General features: G+C 35.0%; 2 protein-coding genes across 3 annotated transcripts in view; one reads left to right on the plus strand and one right to left on the minus strand.

The window, feature by feature from the left end:
• Positions 1–1,878: 1,878 nt before the first annotated feature.
• LOC581116 (cytochrome P450 3A56) lies at positions 1,879–15,155 on the plus strand. The gene is made up of 13 exons (XM_781133.4): positions 1,879–2,023; positions 4,085–4,178; positions 4,587–4,639; positions 5,026–5,122; positions 5,588–5,704; positions 6,176–6,264; positions 6,766–6,911; positions 7,613–7,743; positions 8,782–8,979; positions 10,365–10,585; positions 11,471–11,608; positions 12,294–12,456; positions 12,990–15,155. The coding sequence occupies exons 1-13, from the start codon at positions 1,953–1,955 to the stop codon at positions 13,062–13,064; spliced, it is 1,593 nt and encodes a 530-aa protein (XP_786226.3). The 5' UTR covers positions 1,879–1,952; the 3' UTR covers positions 13,065–15,155.
• An 818-nt stretch (positions 15,156–15,973) lies between these two features.
• The window catches only part of LOC581060 (reticulon-1-A), a 33,610-nt gene continuing 25,114 nt past the window's right edge, over positions 15,974–24,469 (minus strand). For both annotated transcript variants that reach the window (XM_030999544.1, XM_030999543.1), the window contains 5 exons: positions 22,993–23,131; positions 22,209–22,278; positions 20,102–20,148; positions 19,528–19,586; positions 15,974–19,216 (listed from right to left, as the gene is read on the minus strand). In XM_030999544.1, coding sequence (XP_030855404.1) covers positions 19,174–19,216; positions 19,528–19,586; positions 20,102–20,148; positions 22,209–22,278; positions 22,993–23,131 — 358 coding nt within the window. In that variant the 3' untranslated portion in view covers positions 15,974–19,173. The remainder of the gene's footprint in view (positions 19,217–19,527; positions 19,587–20,101; positions 20,149–22,208; positions 22,279–22,992; positions 23,132–24,469) is intronic.

The following is a 24,469-nucleotide window of genomic DNA, read 5'->3' on the forward strand; positions in this document are numbered from 1 at the left end:
ATCCGCCACTGATTATATAGTGATGTTGTATGGGTATACCAGGGATATGTGAGTTATCCCTGGGTATACTCTAAATTTGTCATAATGTTCTGGATAATTTTGTATTGCATCATTGTCCTGAAAACAGTCAAATTCCGACTATATCTACTGTTAGTCGTAAGTCATGACGTGGTCTGGTGTACGTGGTGTTGTGTACATTTGGTATTAGCACGGAGTCCGTATTAGTCATAGAGATAAGGACTCTATTAGTACAGTATATAGGCTATATAGCCAGTGGCGTAATGAGTAAAAAACTTTTGGGGTCAGAATAAAATCCGTATCACCACCTAGAAACATAATGCAGGGGCGGCGGAGCGTCTTCCAAAGTAGGGAGGGGGCACCAACACAAAAGGGCACTTTCTGGAAAAAAAAAGGGGCACCTACAAAGGGAACATCAACAAAACCTACACCATTTTTAGACATTAATGGTATATACCCCTACATCTTTATGATTGCGATTACACTACCGGAGATGATATCAATATATTTGTTTCTTTCTTTACGTGGTACTGCTTATTAAGAAACATACTTTGCAGTTGGGTGTAATGGTCTGAATATTAATTTTCGAGCGAGCAAAAAAAAATTAAGATTTGAGAGGTCCCTGTGCAAAAAATTACATCTTATAGAGAAGACAACCTAATGAAGAGAGACTTAAAAGTTCTTGTATAACATAGTTATAACATCTGGAACACATCTAGGGAAAATTATAGAAAGGGGGCTCTAAGTCGCCTTGAATTAGGGGTGCATGGTATGGAGAAAGGAAAAGTAGGCACTTATCAAAAGGGAAAAGGACAGTTATTAATATTAGAAAAGAAAAGGTGCTCGTGTCAAAGTAAAAAGGGCAATTATCAGAGCCTTCAGAGGTTAAAATGGCACTTCTTGCACTCTGAAAGGGACACTCAACAGAAATGAAAAAAGGCATTGTGAGAATGGGAAATCTGTTGAAGAAGAAGGGCACCTATCAGATTTTAATAGGGGCATTTATCAGATGTTGAAAGGGGCATTTTGAAAAGGAGGAGGGTTCATATTACAAAGGAAAAGGGGCACTTATCTGAAGGAAATATGGTACTTATTAGAAAGGAAAAGGGGCACGTGTCAAAATAGAAGGGGCACTAATTTATCGGAGATGAAAAGTGGCATTTAAGAGAAAGTGAAGGGGGTTAATTTTGATAAGGAAAAAGTACACGTATTAAAAGGGAAAATGGGCACGCGGGTCAAAGTTTTAAAAAAAGGGCAAAAATATCAGAGGTGTAAAACTAAGGGGAATTGTCTCGCACGTGAACAGACGTAGGCCTACTCACCAGAGATGAAAAGAGAGGAAAAGGACAGTTATTAGAAAAGAAAAGGAGCAATTTCCTATGTAAAAAGGGGCATTAATTGGGCGGTAACTAAAAAGTGGGGCATAGTGCCCCCCCCCCCCCCCCTCCACCGCGGGAGTGCCGCTTATATGCACGATGGGCAACAGTGAGAGAAAAAAAATCCGGAAAATCATGTCATTTCAGCAACATTTGTAAATCACTATTATCGAATTAGACATAAGCCACGTTTGAATATTATTTGGGGTCAAACTCCCCCCTCCCCCCCTCTCCCCCCCCCCCCCCCCCCCCCCCCCCCCCCCCCCCCCCCCCCCCCCCTCCCACCCCCCCCCCCCCCCCCCCCCCCCCCCCCCCCCCCCCACCCCCCCCCCCCCCCCCCCCCCCCCCCCCCCCCCCCCCCCCCCCCCCCCCCCCCCCCCCCCCCCCCCCCCCCACCCCATCAGTTCGCCAGTTTCTAACGTAGACCCTGGGAGTACAATTATTTACAGTCATGACGTAATCTTGCGCAGTGTAATTGTGTATATATTTCATCTACACCCAGGGAGAGCTATCAGTGGTTGTCGATCGAACTTGAATACGAATCCGACCGCCTTCATCATGGCGTTCACTATTCTGGGGTTTACCGTTTCATGGCCTTTGGTTGGTACATTAGTAGCCATCATTGTTGGGTAAGTTGCCTATTGTTCTGCATAATGATTATTGGTGCCATGTATTTTACTGGTTCCGGAGCTGGAGAGTCCATTTGTTATCATCATGAAGTAAGTATAGTACGCGCTCTCTACGCGGTACCCTGTAGTACGAATACGTACTAAGTCTACGATCAGGGAGGTGAGACAAACCTTCTTGCGAATTGCGTGCTGCTATACCAATCATACTTCATAGTTAACTGGTAATTTCATGTAGACAGTATAGCTTTGTGGTTAGTTCGCTAAAGTTTAAGGTGCCAGGTTAAAATGTCAGAGGTAAGACAGCAGGTCCATAACACCCCCAGGCTAGGCCCCCCCAAAAAAAAAACACTTTAAAACGTGATTAATTGTGAGACAGTAAAATGTGAACAATTTCCCTACACCTTATGTCATGTCCCCCCTCCTAGCTCCCCAGTAAAATTCTAGTTGCAGGCCTGTAAAAATGCCAGAGGTAAAAGAAATCCTTTTCTCCTGATTTTTCATTCTCATAAAGTATATATTTTATAAATGTCAGACTAGGAGGTAAAAATATAAGAGGTAAATATGTCGGAGGTATAAATTTGATGAGATACATAAATATGTCAGAGGTTAAAACTTCAGCAGTTAAAAATTTGCACTCAGGAGTTGAACTTCTAGTAGGCCGGCCTTTTTTTATTAATGTAGTACCGTACCTAAGGAATTTATTGGAATTGAATATTGATGCAGTATCAGAGACTATATTGGTTCATTTTGCCCTCCTTATCTTTTCATATTTTTTAATGAAAAAAAATAATGATCTCGTTCGGTAATCTCAATGATGTCCCTTTTACATTTTTATCTCTGAATTTTTTTACAAAAAACGTCTTTTGACACATGTATGTCTGAGAATATGATGTGCGATATGAAGGATATATAATGAAAGATGTTATGTTAAAGAGAGGCTTAGATCCTACATAAACATGATAAAAGTTAATTAAGAAAATTACATGACAAAGCATTTTATGAATTTCAAATGAAAGACACTACTATAAATCATGGTAATTAATGATATTGATGATCATGACTTAATAATGATGATGAGAGTGACAATGATAATGATAATAACAATGATTATATTAACAATAACAATTATAATAATAATAAGAAGAAGAATACAATTAATAATAATTCTAAAATTAATAATGATAATAATAATAATACCAATAATGATATGGTGATTGATAAATGATGTAGGTGATGATAATTAATGGTATTGATGACAATTATTATAACAATAATGATGATGAATAACAAATATTAGGCCTGGAATGTCATGCCACTATCAATTTCATTGACTGGTGTGGTAACCAAGAATAATCTTAAAGCATATTATGGGGGAGATATTTCTCAATAAAGAGAGATTCTGGGAGAATTTGCTGAGAGAACATTGATTTTTTTGATTTTTTAAATGATGATAAATGATAAATGATAATACATGTGTGACTAGCAATCACAGACTGAACAATTTGACCCAATATTTATTAATAATGTGATCATTTATAGAATAAATGAGATATAAAGTCTACAATGATATCAATCAAACTACTTTTTATAGTGCTGGTACACTATTGCATGTCACTGAAAACAAACAGGAATTTCAATGGAGAGGAAAAAAATGTATGAGGAAAATTATGAGATCAATATGAAATGAAAGAATTTGGTCCAACCTATATATTTTAATCCTTTTCATCAGTTTCTTCAATTTATTTTTTAGGTTTTCATACAGTATTCTAAGCATGGCTGACAGGTCACATACCGGTACTCTTATAGCAGTGGTCTCGTAATCATACTGTCAAAGGTTTGCACCTCTTGAAACCTCCTGCCAACTCCACTGATTACATAACATCTACACATATTTACTTGCTTGCTTAGCAATTGCATTCAGGTAAAAATTAACCCAGTGCTCCTGATAAGTATTGATTCTTTCATGTAGTAAGATCCTAGATGTATAACAACAAACGATTTTGTGTTGTCATGTACATGTAGCAGGTTTTAAGCTCCTTTTTAATCTTTTAATCCAATTAGGTATGAAATTTGGCATATGACATATTTCAAACGGAAAGGAATCAAGGGGCCAACTCCTTATCCTGTTGTGGGCAACTCGCTTGATATGTTTCAAGTAAGTATATAGAGAAACAGTGGTTTCTGTAGTCTTGAATACAATAATTTGTTACAATAACAATTTTCAGCTCTGGCTGACTCTGAAGGTACAGGCATAATAATAAAAATAATAATAATAATGTTTAATTTTCCCCACAATGTTTAAACCCTTGTTATGTCGTAGGCATTCTGTGCAAAACAAGTGACAAGAGAGCTGAAATGGTCTTTCTTTTAAATGAGTAAATTAATTACTGAGCTTGAACTTTGTTGGAAGAGATCAGTTCTGATGACAGCTGAAGCAGGTTCATATTAATTGATAACATGTAGGAGGTAATAGTGTTATGAGAAATCTGACAAGTCTGACATATAGGAATAAGTGAGAGTTACAATTCCCATTCATTTAAATCTACTGTGTTTTATTTCACAGGGAATTCATTGGACGACTCAAGACTATGTCAAAAAGTATGGAAATGTCTTTGGGTAAGTATTTTGTTTTCTTTTACAAACATTGCTAAAGGTGAATCTAGAGCCGGGAGCTTCTCCTTCCTTATAAGAAAAGGATCAACATGAAATACAAGCCTACTTTTGGAATATATGTGAAAATATATTTTTTATCATCATTTTTTTCTAGATAAAACAGTTCTTACAGTCATCTTTTCAAATGTAACAATGGTTCTTTCTTCTTCAAAGTGATTTAAATTTGTAAAATTATAATGCATTTTGTTTTAAAAATTGCATAAGTTAGAAAAAAAAATTATTTGTCAAAATGTTAATTTTTTCTAACAACCCTTCTCACCAACATGTCTAGTGTCTGTTATCTAAAGTCCATTGAATGTTATAATGTTCTGAACATTTCACATTTCCAGCATGTTCATGTTTTCATCGCCTGTGTTCTTCATAAGTGACCTTGAAATGGTGAAGGATATCACAGTCAAGAGTTTCAGCAAATTCATGAACCACAAGGTAACTTTCTAGAATGGAACCTCTACATACATGTAGGCCCACAGCTTGGAAGACTAATGGTCATAGTCAAGTTACGTGGTCTGAAATTCTGTGAGACAATTATCTCACTTTTACCATAAGGATGCAAGGTGGATGAATTTATTTTCAAAACTGCCTCCATATAGTAGAACTTGGATTTTTTGTGGTTAGAAATTGATGCTATGGAACTTTTATGAGTTTTGCTCAATCTATACCAATTTCTTTCTTCTCCTTCTTTTAGTTTTTAATTTTCTATCACCTGTCCTTTTATTTCTTTTAAAACAACTAGAATGGATTATTTTTGGTATAGGATTATTCAGCCTGCTTGGAAATCATTGTTTGGTAATATATTGCTCGGATTACAAAACTAATAAATTAGCTTGATGATGTCATTGATTTAATATTTGGATAATTCTATCTTAAAATGATTCATGTTTCTTCTTTCAGACATTTGTGTTGAAGTCTCGGCCATTTGACAAGGCATTAACAGGCTTAAAAGATCAGCACTGGAAGGATGTGAGAAATGTCATTACACCAACCTTTAGCGCAGTCAAGATGAAACAGGTATCTTTTGATGGAATAACATATATGGTGCAACAAAAATCTGATGTAAAGGGTATCTGATACAGAATTATTTCTAGCCTACGTCTGTCTGTACAGAAATTGTTTCGAAAGTGTTTTGTGGTCATCAATTTGGAATAAAATAAAGAAACATTGGTCAATTGTCATATCACATGATATTTTATTTCTAATACTTTTATTAATGAAACAAATGGGAAAAGGCAAATTATAGGTTTTTTTCAGACCCAACTCCTGATTTTGAAAAAGGAAATTAACACAAGGTCAGTTTGTGCAGTGCATTATTCATCTGAATTTTGTGGAAAATGTTTATATCATGTATTAGGAAATGGAAGGCATGATACTTCGTTTCTCTATTGGAAGTTGAAGTAATTTTATTATATGATCGTGGCATATAGATCTGTAAAACAACCTTTATATTGCGTACCTTTTATCTTTGTGAATCCCATCATGCAGCTGTCGGTATTACTCAATGAATCCAGTGACACTTTGGTAAAAAACTTTGGAGCGATTCAGGAGAAGGATGGCAAGGTGAAAGTATTTGGGTAAGCTCATGATAAATCATTGCAATGTGAAACCTTGAATAGTCCATCTTTTTTTTAATGAACTCTTTCGTTGCATATATGCTTCCAAACAGCACCAAATCCTTAACGAGTAGTTTTTTTTTCTCTGTCTTTATTAAGCCTATTAGGTGAATTGAAGAGTTTGTGATTCTTTAATGTTCAAGTCTAAACAAACTTTGATGATTTTGATACTCTGTTTAGCTCTATGGGTGTGTGGCTTGACTCAGAACTAGCTCAACTGGCCAGTTTGAGAAATTGGTGATACATTTGGAGGGCTTGACACAATTCAACACACCTGTCATCCACTAGCCAGACATACATGTAGAACAAGTATCAGATAATGACAGGTCATGACAAATCATAAGCCAGTGAATGCTTACTTGATTTTGAAGTTATTTAAGTCCAATTGCAACTTGTCATAACCAAGTTGTAGTCCCTATGAAATTAAGTATGGTTTCTCACTTTCCCATTTTTGTTCTTTAGTTTATTTGAAGCCTTCACAATGGATGGAATTGCCAAGTGTGCATTTGGAATACAAGTAGATTCACAGAACGACCCCAGTGATCCGTTTGTCACCAATGCTAAGGACTTGATGAAGAATAGGTTCTCTTTGAGTACTATGATTGCTGGTGAGTTGAAATAGCATCCTAATTAAACCAACTTCAGCTAGGATGAAAAGTATATTGACTATTAATAGCTCATTCTTTAATGTAATGAATTATTGAAATTAAAAGAAAATGTTAGATGATCACTATGATGGGATCATCATTGTTTTGGGCCCAGAACACATGGTACAATACACAAAAGACCTTGTGTAGTCAATGTGGACACCCTTCCTCTGAAACAGGGCACCTGATTTTCATGTATATTCATCATGCATCCTAGTGCAATCAAATATGATTTAGTACCCCACATTTGTTAAGCTTATGATACATTTTCTTTATCATTAGATTCTTTTTTATTATTTCAAGTAACATTGCCTAAATGACTTTTATTTAGTATATTTTATGCTAAATTAAGGGTATATCTTTAATGATTACAGAGTATACTCTGTATTGTAAAAAAAAGGGATGGGTGAATATTTTACTTTGAATCAATCACTGATCATCCGCGGTAGATGTGCCATCATATTTAAAGTTCCTTTATAATGACAAGATATTGCCATGGGGTGCATTTTTCATATTCCAAACATTTTCTTTTTGGAGCACATAGAAATATTTGAAATTACCAACAGTTGAATTGAGTGTTATCATTCAAAATTGAATGCTGTAGATATTGCTTCAGTTTTAATCGTGATAGTGATCCCTTGGTGTTTGTTTCTTTTTGTCAGTAACATTCCCTAGAATTGGCAAAATAATGGATTACTATGGAGTCAGCACAATGTCACCTAAAATTTCGAGCTTTTTCATATCTGTGGTTGATCAAGCTATTGCTGCTCGCAAGGAGAGTGGAGGCTCAAAGGTATCTATCTGTATGATATATCTGTAAAGCACTTAGACACATCGTTGATGTATTAAGCGCTATAAAAAAGCTGAATATTATTATTTTCATTATAGCTTGGAAAGGACTAAATGTATCTTGATAGATTTACATGTCCATGATAAAATGGGTTTTGTTCTGTAAATAATGTTTTAATGGTTGTGTACTTAATCTTGAAACAGCATTTTTTTAAATTTGTTAAATTGATAAAGAATTTGCAAAAATGGGTCTTTACAGTTATAGTTGTGTTTTAGATCTGATTAGCTAATACAATTTCTGTATGAGGTTCAGATTATTAGGGCATTCATAAGACCATAAGGAAGTGCCAGTGGAATGTATTCTTAGTTAATCAGTAAACACCACTGTGCTTCCTCTGTGGTGATGTATCAATAAAGCCTCTAACTCTCATACTAGATATACTGGGTTCACTCCTTGCTTGGTGCTTACACAAATTCCTTGGGCAATTGTTCTGCCCTCATTTGTCCCTCTCTTCTCAATTCAATACTTATTTCAGAAATAAAAGTGTTTTACTCAGTTTGGGGAATAGACAAAATACTTAGCCACAATTTGTTATTCAGTTGACTCTTTTGGCTAAGCTTACATACTCTTTTCAAAGTTGAAGACAGCTCCCAAGCAGACTTAAGCCTAGTATTATGGAGGCCTTGATTAGCAGGGATATGGTTTTCATACGCATTCATCAAAAGCTGTGCACAATTATAGCATTCATTTATGATGCATTAATTGTGAATTATTGGATCGACCGTGTGACATCACAATGCTAATCAATAAGTAGTTTGCCTTAAAGTCAGCTTGCTAAAGTAAAAATGCTTCTATGTGGTTTTTATATGAAATAAGTCATTTTACTTAGCCGTACCAATGCTAAGCAAATACTGGCTTCATCCACATATTGAATATAGCCCAGGTACTTCCAGTGCTTTCCTCATATCAACAATAATATGATACAAACTTATTATATTCTCACCATTATATTCCTTGAATTATGCTGTGTCCTTTTAATAGATGAAAGACTTCCTTCAGCTCATGTTGAATGCAGCGCAGGAGAACAAATCAGAGAAGGAGATGATAGAAGAGAAACCGCAGGATGAGAAAGTAGAAGGTGATCTCCATGCTTTGATTGAAGACCAGGACAACAAAAGCTACTTTGATTTGAAGAAGAGTAAGAAGACAACTCTGACAAAGGATGAGATATACGGACAGGTATGATTGTATCGTGCTATTCTCCATCAATATACTAGACCGGTAGTCCATTCAAATTCTTTTAGAAAAATCCTTGTCCCATTTTTAGCATATTTATATTCATCAAGTCAGTCATGTTTCAATATATTTTTCTACTTTTGACATACCAAAGATATTTTCTGACTGTTTTTCCAATTGTCTTTTACAGTCAGATCATAGTGAGTTTCTAGGGGGGGGGGGGGGGGGGGGGGATTACACCATATCTGCCAGTCCAGTTCTCCCAGATGGCAAAATGATAACTCCTTCTGTTTGGTTTTATGACTCATAAGTGACCGGTCTTACGTAATGTACTTGGAAGATTCCATCCTGGGAGGAACGTTTTTTTAAATAAATCGATCTCCCAACCAAATTAAATGCTCTCTATATAAATATATTTGGCCATGCACTCAGTTGTTCTAAGGACTTTTTGCTTTGTGAGATTTTACTTTATATACAGTAATTTGGAATTCTACCTAGTCTGCTGTGAGTGAACTACGACACATAGAAACTCCTAAAGTTGGCACTTAATTGCAAAATAGTATAGTATTAATGACTGCTTTGAGAGAAATAGTTGTTTTATTACGCTCAAGGGAAGGTTAGAATTGTGCTATTCCCGAGGCTTGCCGAGGGGAATAGCCCAATTGTAACCTTCCCGAGAGCGTAATAAAACAACTATTTCTCGAATATTAAAGCAGTCATTAATACTTTTATATGCTGAAAAAAAATAGACTAAAAAATAAAAATTAAAAAATAATTTACATTTTTGTCGAAGACGGGATTCGAACTCTTGCGTACAACAAGAGGTGTATCGGAAACCAACGCTTAGACCACTCGGCTATCGCGCGTCGTTAACATGCTTGGCAGTTTTCTCCAATATATACATTAAAATGGATTGAAAACGGCTCCGCGTGAGGGATGCTTCGCAAAAGCTCCATGAAACGGACCCTTCTTTTACTTTTGCAATGCATATTGGCACGAACTTAGATCAAGATCTATCGGCAGATGTTGTTTTTTTGTTTTTGAGAGTTAATTTTCGTCTTCATGTCAACAATGCAAGATAAAATTGTCGGTAAGATCGATCGAGATTCAATTGTATTGAAATTGCCGACCAATTTTTCGCACACGTATGGTATCCTCCATCGCTCAAACCATTTTTTAACATGTAAACCTATGGGGTAACCATGGAGACTGACCTATTTTTTTAATAACCATGGTTATTAAAAATATTGAAATGTTTTATGCATGGTTACCGGGAATTTTACAGGAACAGTTGAAGTTTATGAATGCAATTCGACCAATCAGATGGCTGGATTTCTTAAGTGAGGTATATAATGTATGTTAGCAGCTCTCTCCTTTGCATTTACTAGGCTATAATCTTCTTTCTGGCTGGGTATGAAACCATCAACACAACGCTCGGTTTCCTGACCTATTCCCTGGCTACTAATCCTGAGGTTCAAGACAAACTCATTGAAGAAATTGATAACGAAACCCCAACTAGAGAGGACGTTGGCTATAACTCCATTGCAAAGATGTCCTATCTGGACAACGTTGTTTGTGAGATTCTTCGGCTCTATCCTGCAGGCGTTATGTGAGTATTATAGAAAAATATAAACTGCCTGGAGAATCAAACTATGATTAAATCTACAAAGTCAAGGTAACATCAGTAGTATAGAGATATCGACGGCTTCGAGAGGCCTGGCTGTTTTATATGCTAACGAGAACGCCCGCACATCTTGCCATGACCCAGAGGCCATGAAAAGATGTGCAAGTTCTCGAGAGCCTATAAATCAGCCAGACCTCAAATATTAAAGCAGTCGATACGTCTTTTATATGCCAAATTCAAACAAAAATCTACCAAGAATTCTTACCTTAGCCTTTTATTGAGTAAAGATTGGTTAAAAAATCACGGAAAATCTGAGAAACTGTCCGTTTATTTTTGCCGGGAAATAATGACTGAAATCAGTTGGGAATCGCAGACAAAAAGCACTGTATGGTGTCCACGTAGCTCGCTCAAAGAACATTTTAACACGTAAACCAATGGGTATAGCAGCAAAATTTAACTATTTGCATGCATGGTAACTGGAATTTTGAGGGATCTCATTATTGGACTATTAACCGGCTTTGGCATTTTTTGTTTCTTTACGGGAATGGCTAAAAACACGACCCCAATTTTGACCAATCAGATGGCTGGATTTCTTTAGTGAGGTATATAAAGAAGAATATAAACTGTCTTGAGAAACTATGATTAAATCTACAAAGTCAAGATAACAACAGTAGTACTGTATAGTCGGCAAAATAGACAAGGCAAGGTACCCATTACACCTGGATGGACGGAGTGTGGTAAATGTACATTAGATTATTGTCTTACCAGCACAGGACATTAGCGCTATTGCAGAGAATTGAACCCTGCACCTTGTGATCTCTAGTTTATTGATGTATCCTCTTTACTGCATTACCTCTATTCATATTTCAGAGTTGAACGACAGTGTAATGAAACCCATGTCTGCAATGGCCTCACCATCCCTAAAGATAGTCAAGTCATGTTCCCTGTCTTTGCCATCCATCGTGACCCTGCAATCTGGCCCGATCCAGAGAAGTTTGACCCGGAAAGGTAAGTTTTTAACTATAGATGTGCATGTAGAGGAGGCTACTAGACTTGGGTTGAGAGGAGGTAACTATAGGGGGAAAGTTAGAGAGAGAGATTCTGTCATTCAGTTGGGAAGTTTCTTGACTTTCCATATGCACTGATCTCTGTAGATGCAAGTTAACTCTGGTTGAAGATCAAGGTTTTGTTTTAATCAAGATGATTGAATTTAAAGAATGTGAATAGATTTTGTAAGTACTTCGTGACATTTTGCTCATATTTTATACTTACTGCAAAAATGATCCTGAATCACTTTTTACACTTGAGGTGACATATGGTTCGGGTGTAGAGGTTAATGGGGGTTATTTTAGGGGGCTAATGTATCTGTGAGTCTGAGATAATCTGAATTTAACCTATTTACTAATTGCATTAAATGGTTGTAAAAAAGTAGCAAAGCCATCACCAGTAAAGAAGAGATAGTTATCTCGCCATAAGCCATGCTCGTACATAGATTATGTTCATGGAGCCCCGAAAATAATTCTCTCCAGTAAAGATTGTATGTGTGGGAGGGAGCTATTTGGAGCTCCGTGAACTGACCTACGAGCAAACCTATGTGTGTGTGTGTGTCACAACTATCTCCTTATTCTAGTTATGAGCACAACTATCATTGGGTGTTAAGAACAATCTCTATGTATTCATCTCCATTATGTAGGTTCACTAAAGAGAATCGGGAGGGGCGCCACCCCTTGGCCTGGATGCCATTCGGTGCTGGTCCTAGGAACTGCATCGGGATGAGGTTTGCTCTGATGGAGATCAAGATGGCCACCGTTCGTCTTCTCCAGAAGTACCGATTTGAGACCTGCCCAGAGACTCAGGTAGGATATAACTTCACTTTCATGCCTCATTCAGACATAGTACCGTAAACCACCTCAACAAAATCAATTTTTTTACAAGTAAAGTGTATAAGTGGCAAAGGGGAGGGTAAATGAGATTCCTAGTGTACTTCATTAGCTCTGTGTTATCAGGTACACAAATGTGAAGTGCACAATAATTATTTCTTGTTAATATACCACAGCAATTTATTGAGGCAGTTAATACTGCCTTGAAGGTTGCAATTAATTTGTATGCAGATTAAGTTCCTTTTTTATTTAGTGTAAATGTCATACAAACTTTAATATGCTGTGTAGATGTCTTTATTGTTCACGAATATCAATTTTGTAAATATGCTATGTTTTTTTAGTTAATGTATTGTTGTTGTTTTTTCATATAAAATAAAAGAAACTGAACTGAAACTGAAACTGATATGGATTACCAGAGTTTATTTATAGTTACCAGTAGTTTGTAGTCATATTCTTGAGTTTTATTTTGTATTCCTCCTCCTAATATCTCCCTCCTCCATTGCTCACAGATCCCCCCGAAATTTGCCAAAATGAGCCTCAAACCCGACGATGATTTGTATCTTCGTGTTGTGGAGAGAAGCTAGACCAAAGGAACAAGAATGTAGGTACAAGAGTCACAATACTCTCGGAATGGTATTGATCATACCATTAAGGACAGGATATGGTTATAGGATAAATGAATTAGCTTTGATTCTTTAAATTGGCAGCACATCTTCTTGTACTGTTTCATCAACATGAAAAGAAAAATATTTTATTGTAATCGAAACTTATTTCAAAGAAAAGTATAGCAATACAGAAATGTGCACATGTACAAATATAATAATCATAACAGGTCCATGAACCTATTCAGTTTCCAGGCAGGGTATTTGTGTTTTTACATCAAAATCTTTCTGATGAATGAAAGCTACATTTGATAAATGTGATACAAATAACTATACATGTATTTGATTATTCCTATTTTGTCATTATTTTTTATTATGTAACTTTTGTATGGTAGTGAAACTCAGAAATTTCATAATGAAATCTTAGTGATTTTAAGCGTCATCCATTATTAAATTAGCTACATATACCGGTATATGAATGAACCATGTGTGGTATATTTGTTTCTGCTTCTATTTTTTGTGCTTATTGTAGCCATATTGATCATCATATGCTGTATATGCCAAGTAGATATTGAGGTCAAATACATAATGGCCTTATGTAATTAAAGTAATATGTTCTCAATAGGTATTTTATCAATTAATCTACAGGGGAGTTCTTCTGATATCAGATTTCATTTCTTACAAAGAAGCTTCGGAACCTATTACTGTAACATTTCACACACAAGATCTGAATGATAAATTTATAACACTTGCCAAGTTTCACAGGGTTTGTACATATCTACAAAAGGGACTTACTGCCTTTATATCCTTGTCGGCTTTTCGTGTATGTGTAGTAGATTATTTTCACAATTTCATTGCATTTATTTTAGGTTTTAGCACTGCGCGTTAAAGTAGCATTGATTTTTAGAAGTAATTCCGATACCTTGAAGCTATAATCCTCACATACAGATGTATTTGAAAATTCCATATGACAGTCTAACTTCTAAAAGCTTGTGCATTCTATCATTGGTAAATCACTATATTGACTAATCTTTTTGGTTATTAAAGGTAGACTTTACTACTTCAGCCAGAAGGGATTAGACCACACAGCGAGCCAGCGAGGTCACTGTGACAGGTGGCCATCTCATTAAGTCAGCTCTCATTCAACATAAGAAAAAGAGGATTATGGGGGACCAACAGGCACCGATTGGGGAAGTTTTCTATATAGAGGGAGCAAGTAGTAACAAGTAGGACAGTGTGCCTTTAAATGTGGTGTTCCTGTCAACGATATTGAAGTCACAAATCAAATTAAGATTAACAACTTGATACCAAGTACTATATATATTAAATTGTCTTCTTTCTTGTATCATTACCTGGGCATTTTAGCATTCAACAGTATGCTGGGGATGCACTTCATAAAAGTAGGATGGCATTACCGAAACTTGGGGGGGGGGAACCATATCAAATGTGGATTGAAAAGTTAGATGAAATAGTGGAAGGGGACATGGTGATACCCCCTCAAAACTGGATTAATGCATTACATATTTATAAGGTTCCCTTTGGATCATATGATGACTTGTTTTACATGTACTGAGCAAGTGAGCAAAATTTCACACTGAGAATACATGCTGAAAGCCTCTGGCTGTGTTTTATGTATTGCCTTTTGCAGGCTATGGAGCAGGGGTCAATCAAATGATATAAAGTGTAAACAAAATCAAGACATTAGATTTTCATGTAAGTTAAATGTCATCTTTAGTGTGCATTGGACATTTTATGTACTTGAATGAAATGAAATTTCTTGCTTTGAATACATGCCAAAAGTGTCTGGCTGTGTTTTATGTATTGCCTTTTGCAGGCTAGGGAGCAGGGGTCATCAAATGAAATAAAATGTAAACAAAATCAAGACATTAGATTTGCATGTAAGTTAAATGTCATCTTTAGTGTGCATTGGACATTTTATGTACTTGAATGAATATATATATATATATATATATATTATAATTAAATTTATCTTTCTATGAAGGCTAAATTTTCACCAAAGATGTAAACTAACAAAAATGCTTGATTTTCATATAATAAATACACATGAAATTATGTTATTGTATGTGTTGTAATTTTTACAAGCAATATTTTTCCATTCAGAGAGATGCACATGAAAGTGAGTGTTAAATACCTGGTAGAGGAGCATAATTAGCAAGGAAATTCCTTATTAAAGGAAAAGCCAACCTTAAAAGTACAGTTGAGTTCTTGTTTAAGACTGCAAATGCCACCAAAGTGCATGGTTATTGCTCTTATTCTTATTTATGACAATTTTAGTTCCATGTTAGGACCTAAAATTGCTATGAAGGTAATTTTAGACCCAAAAATGTGTGAAATTTAGATTAAATCAGATCATACCAATTAAGCTTAAAAACTTCAAAAACACGTATTTTCGCTTCAGAATATTTTCAATCATACATTCCGTTGCAAATGTTTTTATTCCACCCCTGTATGCAAAAAATCTATTCTGTAATCAATAACCAAGAAAATAAGAATTAATTAAATTTCTGTAGGGAAAATTGGAGAGGAGCACGGGTGATTTGCCAATTTGTGTTTCATTGATGACAACTTCAAAAATTCATAGCTTTCCTATTCTTAATCAGATTTTTGCTGAATCTTTCACTCCTTTTTCTGATTTTATCAAAACCAAGATAATATTCCTTTTTAAAGAATTCCCCTGCTTGCTCCTTTCTTTCAGGAACGAAGGATTGCATGTGCACAGTTTAAGTGTGGCCCAGTGTCCATGCCCTTATAGAGAATACAGCACCTTAAGGCCTAGTCCATATGCTGTGGGTATAGCCTTTGTGGTTTGGTTGCAACTGACTGACCAACATATACAATGTACACAAAGAAGACAGGCAGGAATCAAAGAGTTGAGGGCACATTGAACGAACAATGCATTTTTTTATTGATTGATTTCATTTTGCAATGCTTTAATACACATTAAGCACATTGCAAATAAAGCCAATTTTTTTCCAAAAGTTTCTTTCAAAGATTGTCGGGTTCCAGAAGAAGAAAAAAATTAAGTTCAGGGGCAAGAGAAATACCTCAGTTTTTACAGCAAAATTAAAAACAAAAGTATCATTTCAGCAAAGATAGAAACAAAAATTACAATAGTAAAGAAATGTACACTGCCACATCACATTACTGATGTGATTATACCACTCCTACTGGCATTATCAGCGAGAAATAAAAGCCCTATACTTAATTATACAATGAGAAATACTGCATGTATTTAAACCATATCTAAGCATCTTAAGATTGTCCAATAAATGGCACTTCCAAAAGTCAATTAGTTGTAAACATGGTACGAAAAAGCTCTTCAATACATACTGGGCTATATTAGAATCTTCTCATATTCTGAACAAATCACTAAAACATACACTCCACACGCAAATAATGACACTTTTCTTAAAAATGAAAGATTAATTTTAACAAGCAAATGGAAGTTGACAAAGCAGTGAATGACATATACATTCAATTTATCAAAAGAATTTAGTATTTACTGTCTAAAGCACACATACAAATTTGAAATGTGAGGTACCCCACCCCCTTCCATCAATACAATCTGTTCTAGTGCCAGAGAAGTGATTTTCATGTAACGATAATAAGACCGCAAATGTTGATTCATTAATTACACATAACTTTGATGAGCATTGTACAGTTTGACTGGAATTACACAAACACTTTGTAACCAAACATTTTCAACACAAGGGAATACACTTGACAGCAGAGAGTTATATTATTTCATCAATTCACTTATGATACAATGTACAATTATCAATTATACAATATATCTGTGAAGTTGCTTAATGAGTTCCGCTACAGATCACTCGAGCTAAAAGCATATCATACACTATACACTACTCGTCAACTGAACTACATGAATTGAATTTCATTCTATGCATACATATCTAATTGAATCAAAGTGAAAAGCTAGGTATCTCAATTTACATTGAAAACTAATTTACATGTTGACTAAAGGTCTTGCATTGCACTGTACACCATAATAAACGATACTGTGAATCAACTAGTTCCTAAGCCTAAAGGTAATCAAAGAGTTCAAGAAATAAGTAGGTATGGAGAAATCATTTCAACATATTCCAACAAAATTTTCCACCAAATTGTACTACATATACAATATCCGCCAAATGAATTCAACAAAAAGTTGTGATTCCGAATTCATAAACCAAATAAATCTGGAATAGTGTGAGTCTGTAAGGCTCATGACAGATCATGACCAATAAGTACTATATACTGTCCCATATGAGCATATATACAATGCAATTTTGTTTTGGTGTATGCATGTTTTCAATCTTTTTATTTATATTCATTTATATTTTGCTGATCTAAATGACCCAACAATACATCTGGATCCCTTTAATACATGATCAATGCACACTGAGAATAACCTTTCATGTTTACTCATGAAATGCAGTTTTACTGCAAGTACCCCAGATTACCTTTAAGAAGAAAAGTTTAAGTAGATTAAGTACAACCTTCCTCAAAACGTAGATCATGGAAACCATCCGAAAAGGGAACTCAATATTCTCCTACCCTTTTCTTCATACTGATAATGATTGACCTCTGTTAGCCATTAGCAAAAGCTCCATGAAGAAATTAATCAATGCTACATTTTAAGGGATTAAATCACTTTTAAAGGAAACATGAAGTTTATTTACATCATACCACCTATTGTTTTTGTAATATCAGTCATCAATCAAGAAACCAGACAGATAACTTCATCAGACTCTCTTTGTAAACTATTATAAAGACTAAATCATTCCATCATGACTCATTAGTATAAATCAATTGTTGCTGAAAAGTTATTTCAACTGAAACATCACTATAATTCCTGTTTTATTTCAATGTTGAAAGAGGTTAATTAAATAAACATGTTTATCTAACTTTTTTTAAATCATCAAAAACTACATAATGTTTGATTTGCTTTAAGCAATTTAAATTCATGAATTGTCTTAAAATTATATAAAAAAGCTGATGAATCGGACAAAACTTGAATCAAATTCCAAATAAGTGTCAAGAAACCCCTTATGAAAAATCAATACAAAATGATGTACATGTGCGTATACATTATCAAACAAAACCTGTCAGTCCACACAAGTAACAATTCAAATCCCTCCTCTCAAAGCAAATCATCTGATGAAGCTACTCTCGCTATCAAAATAGCAACATCAACTGACAAGGAGCCACAATAATCAAATTATTGAACTGAGATATAAACTTGTTCTGGTGATGAAATTTAGCCTTATGCAAACCAACGGCAGAGGTGCAAACACAAACAGAGTTATGCATTCCGAAAGAATCTTTGCTGTTTGGTTTGGCGAATACCATTTATACACATGGGCTGCTCCGATGCAAGTATTCACTTTCCGGTCCCGAAAACTATTACCAACTTTGCGCTATAACAGCAGTCATGCCGGGAGGAGGATGTTAGTTTGTATGTGTTAGGAGCAGTAAAAGCATGTTAAATAACAAGATTAGGCTGATAAAACAAGATTCTTATCATTGATCTCATATTACCTGCTTGCCATATTCAGTATGAACAAACATGTAACTTCTATACTTTATCAAAGAAATCTCTGCATAATCCATTGCTCTTTACTCATGTCCCAAATTACATCTCAGAATGAAAGTTGACATCGACATAAAACTGTTACTTTCAATCTGTTTTGCACTGTACTTGTAGCTCATATATAATTTGACACAATTTTTATACTGTGTGTTTCAGAAGTGGGTTAGGGTTAGCTTTAGATAAGTTATAATTGTCTTTAATACTATGGCACAGCATTCCATTCAACGTGTATAACTGGCAAGAGATCTTTGTGATCCATTGGTTGGGAATTTCATGTACATAAGATTAACGGCATGTTGTGATATAATGTGGATAATAGGCAAGAGATCTTTGTGATTCATTGGTTGGTTGGGAGTTTCATGAACATGGGACTAACGGCATGTTGTGATATAATGACTTCTTGTTATATGGTGTGCTAGGATAGCTCTCTTCTGCCACACAGGTCTAGATTTCTTCTTCTATTCAACAAACTTGAGCTTTTTAGTCCTCTTTCTTCTTGAGCCATGGAATCTTGGTCTTGATGCTGCAAAAAATCAATTTCAAAAATATAATCAAAAGAATGGTGACAACAAATTTAAAATAAAATGAGATTCATACTATGTGATCCTCTTCCATACAAAGAACAAATGCATAAGATAAGATGATAAGTGTTTTATTCATAACAATTACTTATGAATATATAATAGCATGGTAATGCACATAACTTGTAATGTTTTCAATTGTTTCACTGGATCACCTTTTAAAAGTTCTATTATTAAATTAAAAAAAGAAATATAAGTACAAGTTATTACAACATATTTGTTAATTCACTTAAAGCTAGGAACAATAACTTACTTGGTAAGAGCCGTGTTGATCTGCTCTTGTGCCTTTCCTACAGCATCATCAATCTGAGCCTGAATGATGGATGGAGAAGGAAGAAACATCAATCACAGATGTCAACAAGGAGATGAAACAGAAGAAATCAATTTGAGGGAGAGCAGAAATAAAGGACAATCAACCCCACAAACAAACAAACAAACAAAATAAAGAGAAAAGAACTGGTCCATCCCACACATGGTTCTAATCAGTTAATGAGAACACTGTTCATCCATCCATGTCGTGAGGAGAGGACCATGGCTGTATCACAAAGAAGATCCATAGAAATCTGACACATTGACTGTATAGAATCCCAAAACAATTAGAAGCTACAACAATACTTATGTTCGAATTAAACAATGCCATTATTCTGAATAATTCCTTACATTAATCAAAACCTTCATTTTCCTTCTAAGAACATTATATTATCTCTTAACATTATGACTACTAACAAGCCTTAGTTTTATAGCCGTAACAGAATATTTTATCATATTTGGAAACAAATACATGATAAAACTGAATAACTATTGACAGTAATTATACGTGTACTTACCTGGTACTTCTCATAGACGACAGGCATAGAAAAGAGTCCAATGTAGGCTGTATATAGAAAGAGACAGGACATGATATATGTTGAACAAAGTAAATAACACAAGATAAACATTATAAAACAAAGTATTTTTAATGGACAGAATGTTCTACATTATAAGTTTCCAATGTGAGTTGAAAAGCATAATAATAGTGTTCAGACCAATATTTATCAATCTAATGCTCTTTCAGCCACGGCTCCATAACCGTCATATGAGAGAAATCTATCTTACATGTATAACTAGCTATGTAATGCCCACATCCTATCTCCATGTCCATGTGTTCAATCAGTAATTGGATTAATAATCTAGCCTGGATCTACCTGGCAACAGCATTCAGTAGCTTCACGTACATTGATCTGCTAGTTGTAGCAAGTAATACTGAAGAATTAAGCCAAAGTCAAAGCATTTATACTGTACCAACTTCAAAAATGTCTATCCAAATAATATGCATAGTTTGAAGTGTACAAAAAGAACAAAGTGTCATGTAATGTTTAGTTACATAATTTATCATTCATGGGACAGGAGAAGTATCAAACTGACAGTACATGGTCAAAATTACATTTCATTTCATTCTCCATAAAAACATACAAACATGATAAACAGATAAAAGATTGATTACAAGAAAAATGCAAAGGGAAGGAGCAAACAAAATTCTATGTGAATGTGGGGTTAACAAAAAGGGCAATTAGCCTTATGAACGTCAACCCTGTTCTGTAAAATTCTGTTAAATGAAATCTGTTTCTTTTACACATATTCAAAATGATTTCCAATTATATAATTGTAATATATCTGTGTCTTCAGTTTCGCTCCTTAGAACTAGACATTTTTTAAAAATTCAATTGAATTAAGATACATGCAGTATCAATGGAAAAACAATTTTGAACATCATAGCTAGATTTGAAATAAGAGATGGATTTTGTGATTAAATATTTACCGGACACATTCAATATCAATGAACTATCTGGAATCAGGGTTATCAGGCACAGTGTGGGTGAGAAAGAATTGAATTACATCCGTGTAACCCTAGAACTAGTAATATGATAGATGTGTGTTCCAAGCTCTCGTTAACATTGTATGGAAAACAGGGACTGCAGTTAATATCTTCTGCAAATTAGAACTCTTTCGATGAAATTGTCATGGATTCATCGAATGAGATATTCAGAAAATAATAGTATAATTGATTTCGGATAATCAAATTTAGTTCCATGTCTCAACTAGATCAAATGATATTATTAGAGATTATAAAATAACTAATTCAATGCTGAGAACAGTGATCAAATTTTCAGATAACTGATAAAATGTCCATTTTCCAGTTTAAGTTTAGTTGTGGACCTAAGAATAAATGGCAACTAGATTTTTTTTCTTCTCCCCTACCCTAAACCATATTGGCCTATCCATCCTCCATATGAAGCAAGAAATAAGAATGTTTTTCAATAAAATACTTTATTTATATGAGTTATCTGTCTAATGTATCATGTTACAAACATCTTTATGTTTTTGTTTTTTGTTGTAAATGTTATGATCAGACCATTATTCCCCCAAACGTATGAAAACAATCACATGTCATTATTTCTCATAATTCAGCAGGGGTGAAGAGTCACTTCTCTTCTGGGATTGATAATGACATGTCATTTGTAGACAGTTCATACAGAGTTCATAGTTATGTCTTCAGTTAACACATGGTTAAAGAGGCTGGTTACTATGAGAGCACATTTCATCTTGCTGCTATTCTGACCCGGCCTGTTAAACGAAATGTGCAGGAATCCAGTCCCTCACTTTAAAACAAGTGTTTAATTAATTTATTTTTAATCCAGAAGCTTTGACACTCCCCTCTTCACCCCTGTAGAGTGATTTGATAAACAACAATGCATTTATCATTATTAGACTGGAATTAAAAGATAAATGAATGTGACTGTACTAAGTTCTAAAAATCTATTTATTTTCTAGTTCCAACAATATGAGGAATCTATGAAATCTACCGCACTAACTTGTATGTAATAAGTACGAATTCCATGTCTGGTTTGATTATCAGATCTTATTTGGTTTACCCAGTACAACATAGTGACCTACCAAGGATGATGAGAGTGAGTCCATTGAACCAAGCACCAACATAGGTGAGAAGCCACAAACCAACAGCAAACTAGACAAGGAAAAAAACGAATTTCTGAGTTAGTTTAATAGAAGTAATTGTCATGTTTCATGAGATGCAATATATTTGCAGAGCTGCATTTCACAATTAATTTACCTTCTCACTCCTGTGACAATTAGTCAAACTGTGTTTGATGCCAAAACCCCATATCTGCATATATTAACTCAATCTATACACTTACAAGGACTCCAATGGTGTCTTCATGCATAATCTAAAACAAATCCTCTGTAAATATAGTCTTCGCAGTAGATAGTTCAGACCCTAAGCTACATGTGAGGAATGACAAGGGTTCCCTGCAAATTAATGATTGACATAATTACATAAAACTCTTGCCTGCCTTTTTACCTGCCTTTTTACCTTTTACCTTAAGTAAAGCAGATGTTTGGAGTCATAATAACGTGTTATGCAAGCGGATTTTATTCTCTCTTTCCCGTACCTACATTCTTGTCTTTTCTTGCTCAGCTTTCTTCATTCCTTTTCTCATCTTACTCTGCTATCTCCTCTTACCTTTGTCAGAATGTATTCAACTGTTTGTTAATCTAATTGATGTATTTGTCTTGTGCACATTTATGTATTTGTATGGTATTCACTGTTATCTCCTGCCAGTGGAGGCCAAATTTCTGTGTTTTTTAACATGGACAATAAAATCTGAATCTGAATCTGAAAGCCTCTCTGACACTGTCAGATGGCTTTTGAGTGTCTTACCTTAATGGAGTCAACCAGATCCTCCACCAGGAGCAGGTGTCGGAGTGATGTGATGCACACATTGATCTTCTGCACAGCTTTCTTGCTGTACGACTCAATCTGGTCCTCTGACAGAGTTACATCAATCTCTAGGTAGGGCCTGGTAGAAAACAATCAATACATATAGAATTGATAAGTACCAAAGAATCACAAAGATGAAGAATTACTATGACTTCCCCGCGATAAAGAGACAAAAATAAGAAGAAGAATGAGAAGAAGAAGAAGGAGGATAAACAGGAGGTGGAGGATATAAAGGAAGTGGGGAAAAGGAAGGAAAAGAAGGAGGGGTGATAGAAAGAAGATAAAGAAAGACAATAGGAGAAGAAGAACAATATGATGATAATGCACTGATGATAGCGATGGTGATGGCAACCCTGAAATGGCCATACACTCTTAATATAATCATTTTTCGAGTGGGACAGGTCATAGGGGTAAATTTTCTTAAAAGGCCCATTAAATCAAAAAGTTTTAGTGTTGCAGCAATTGGCATTATTCCGTAAAATTGAACCAGAATAATTTCCATCTTTAAAGGAAAAACAACTCAAAGTCTGCAGAATATTAAATCAACATGTTATGACAGAGGAAAATCCACATTATTCAGTTACCTCCCAAAGGTAGTATACATTACACCAGTCTTCAGCAGAGCTGGACAATTTCCAAGTTTCTCTAATGCTGATGGTCGACCACCAACACAAACAAGAACACAACCACACACCATGGGCTATTTTTATCACAATTGCAGAACATTTTGAAAAGGGAATGGTGGTCTACCATTGTTTTTTTTTCAACACTCCTAACAACATTCATTGACATGTGAAGTGGTTTTCTATTTTGCTTCTGCAGTTCTTTTACTGTCCTTTTTAATACAAGGTAATATATTCCTTCATTTGTGAATGGGGCTTTTGTGTAAATGTTCACATTTTCAAAGACATATATTTAAGTACTACAGGGCACCTAAATGTAAAATGTATTTGAGATTCAATTACCGGTATACCTCTAAGTTACTGTATCAGATAAATGCTGATACAACTGTTAATATATTGTGAATGCATTCCATCAAAGCAAAGCTACCTAATGCTTTTTTCATACCATGATAAATAGATAAACAGAGGTACCATGACCATAAAGACTTTTAAAAACATCAACCAAATGCAAATGTCCATAGCCTAGTGCATCACTTCTTGAAATGTGTGGACGTAACAATGACAAAGCTAAACACAGTCTCTACATGTACATGCAATATAGTAGAGTTATGAAATTCCCAGAGTTTATGATTTCTTTAAAAACTTTGCAATACCAGGGGGTGTTTCACAAAGATCCTAAGTAGAACTTAACACTAAGTTTGACTTAAAAATTATGGACAGCCATTGGAGCCTTAAAATGAAATATACTCAAAAGCAGAAATTCAAGTATTTTAGACATTTTATAAATTCCACAA

The sequence above is a fragment of the Strongylocentrotus purpuratus genome, unplaced genomic scaffold (genome assembly GCF_000002235.5).
Source record: "Strongylocentrotus purpuratus isolate Spur 01 unplaced genomic scaffold, Spur_5.0 spur5_scaffold_5, whole genome shotgun sequence".
Classification (NCBI taxonomy): Eukaryota; Metazoa; Echinodermata; class Echinoidea; order Camarodonta; family Strongylocentrotidae; genus Strongylocentrotus; species Strongylocentrotus purpuratus.

Bases quoted from the DNA above. Each gene is read 5' to 3' on its own strand.
- LOC581116 (XM_781133.4), top strand. From the start codon at position 1,953: ATGGCGTTCACTATTCTGGGGTTTACCGTTTCATGGCCTTTGGTTGGT. The intron at 5,123-5,587 runs GTAACTTTCTAG...TTCTTCTTTCAG, and splicing joins GCAAATTCATGAACCACAAG to ACATTTGTGTTGAAGTCTCG. The intron at 5,705-6,175 runs GTATCTTTTGAT...CCCATCATGCAG, and splicing joins GCGCAGTCAAGATGAAACAG to CTGTCGGTATTACTCAATGA.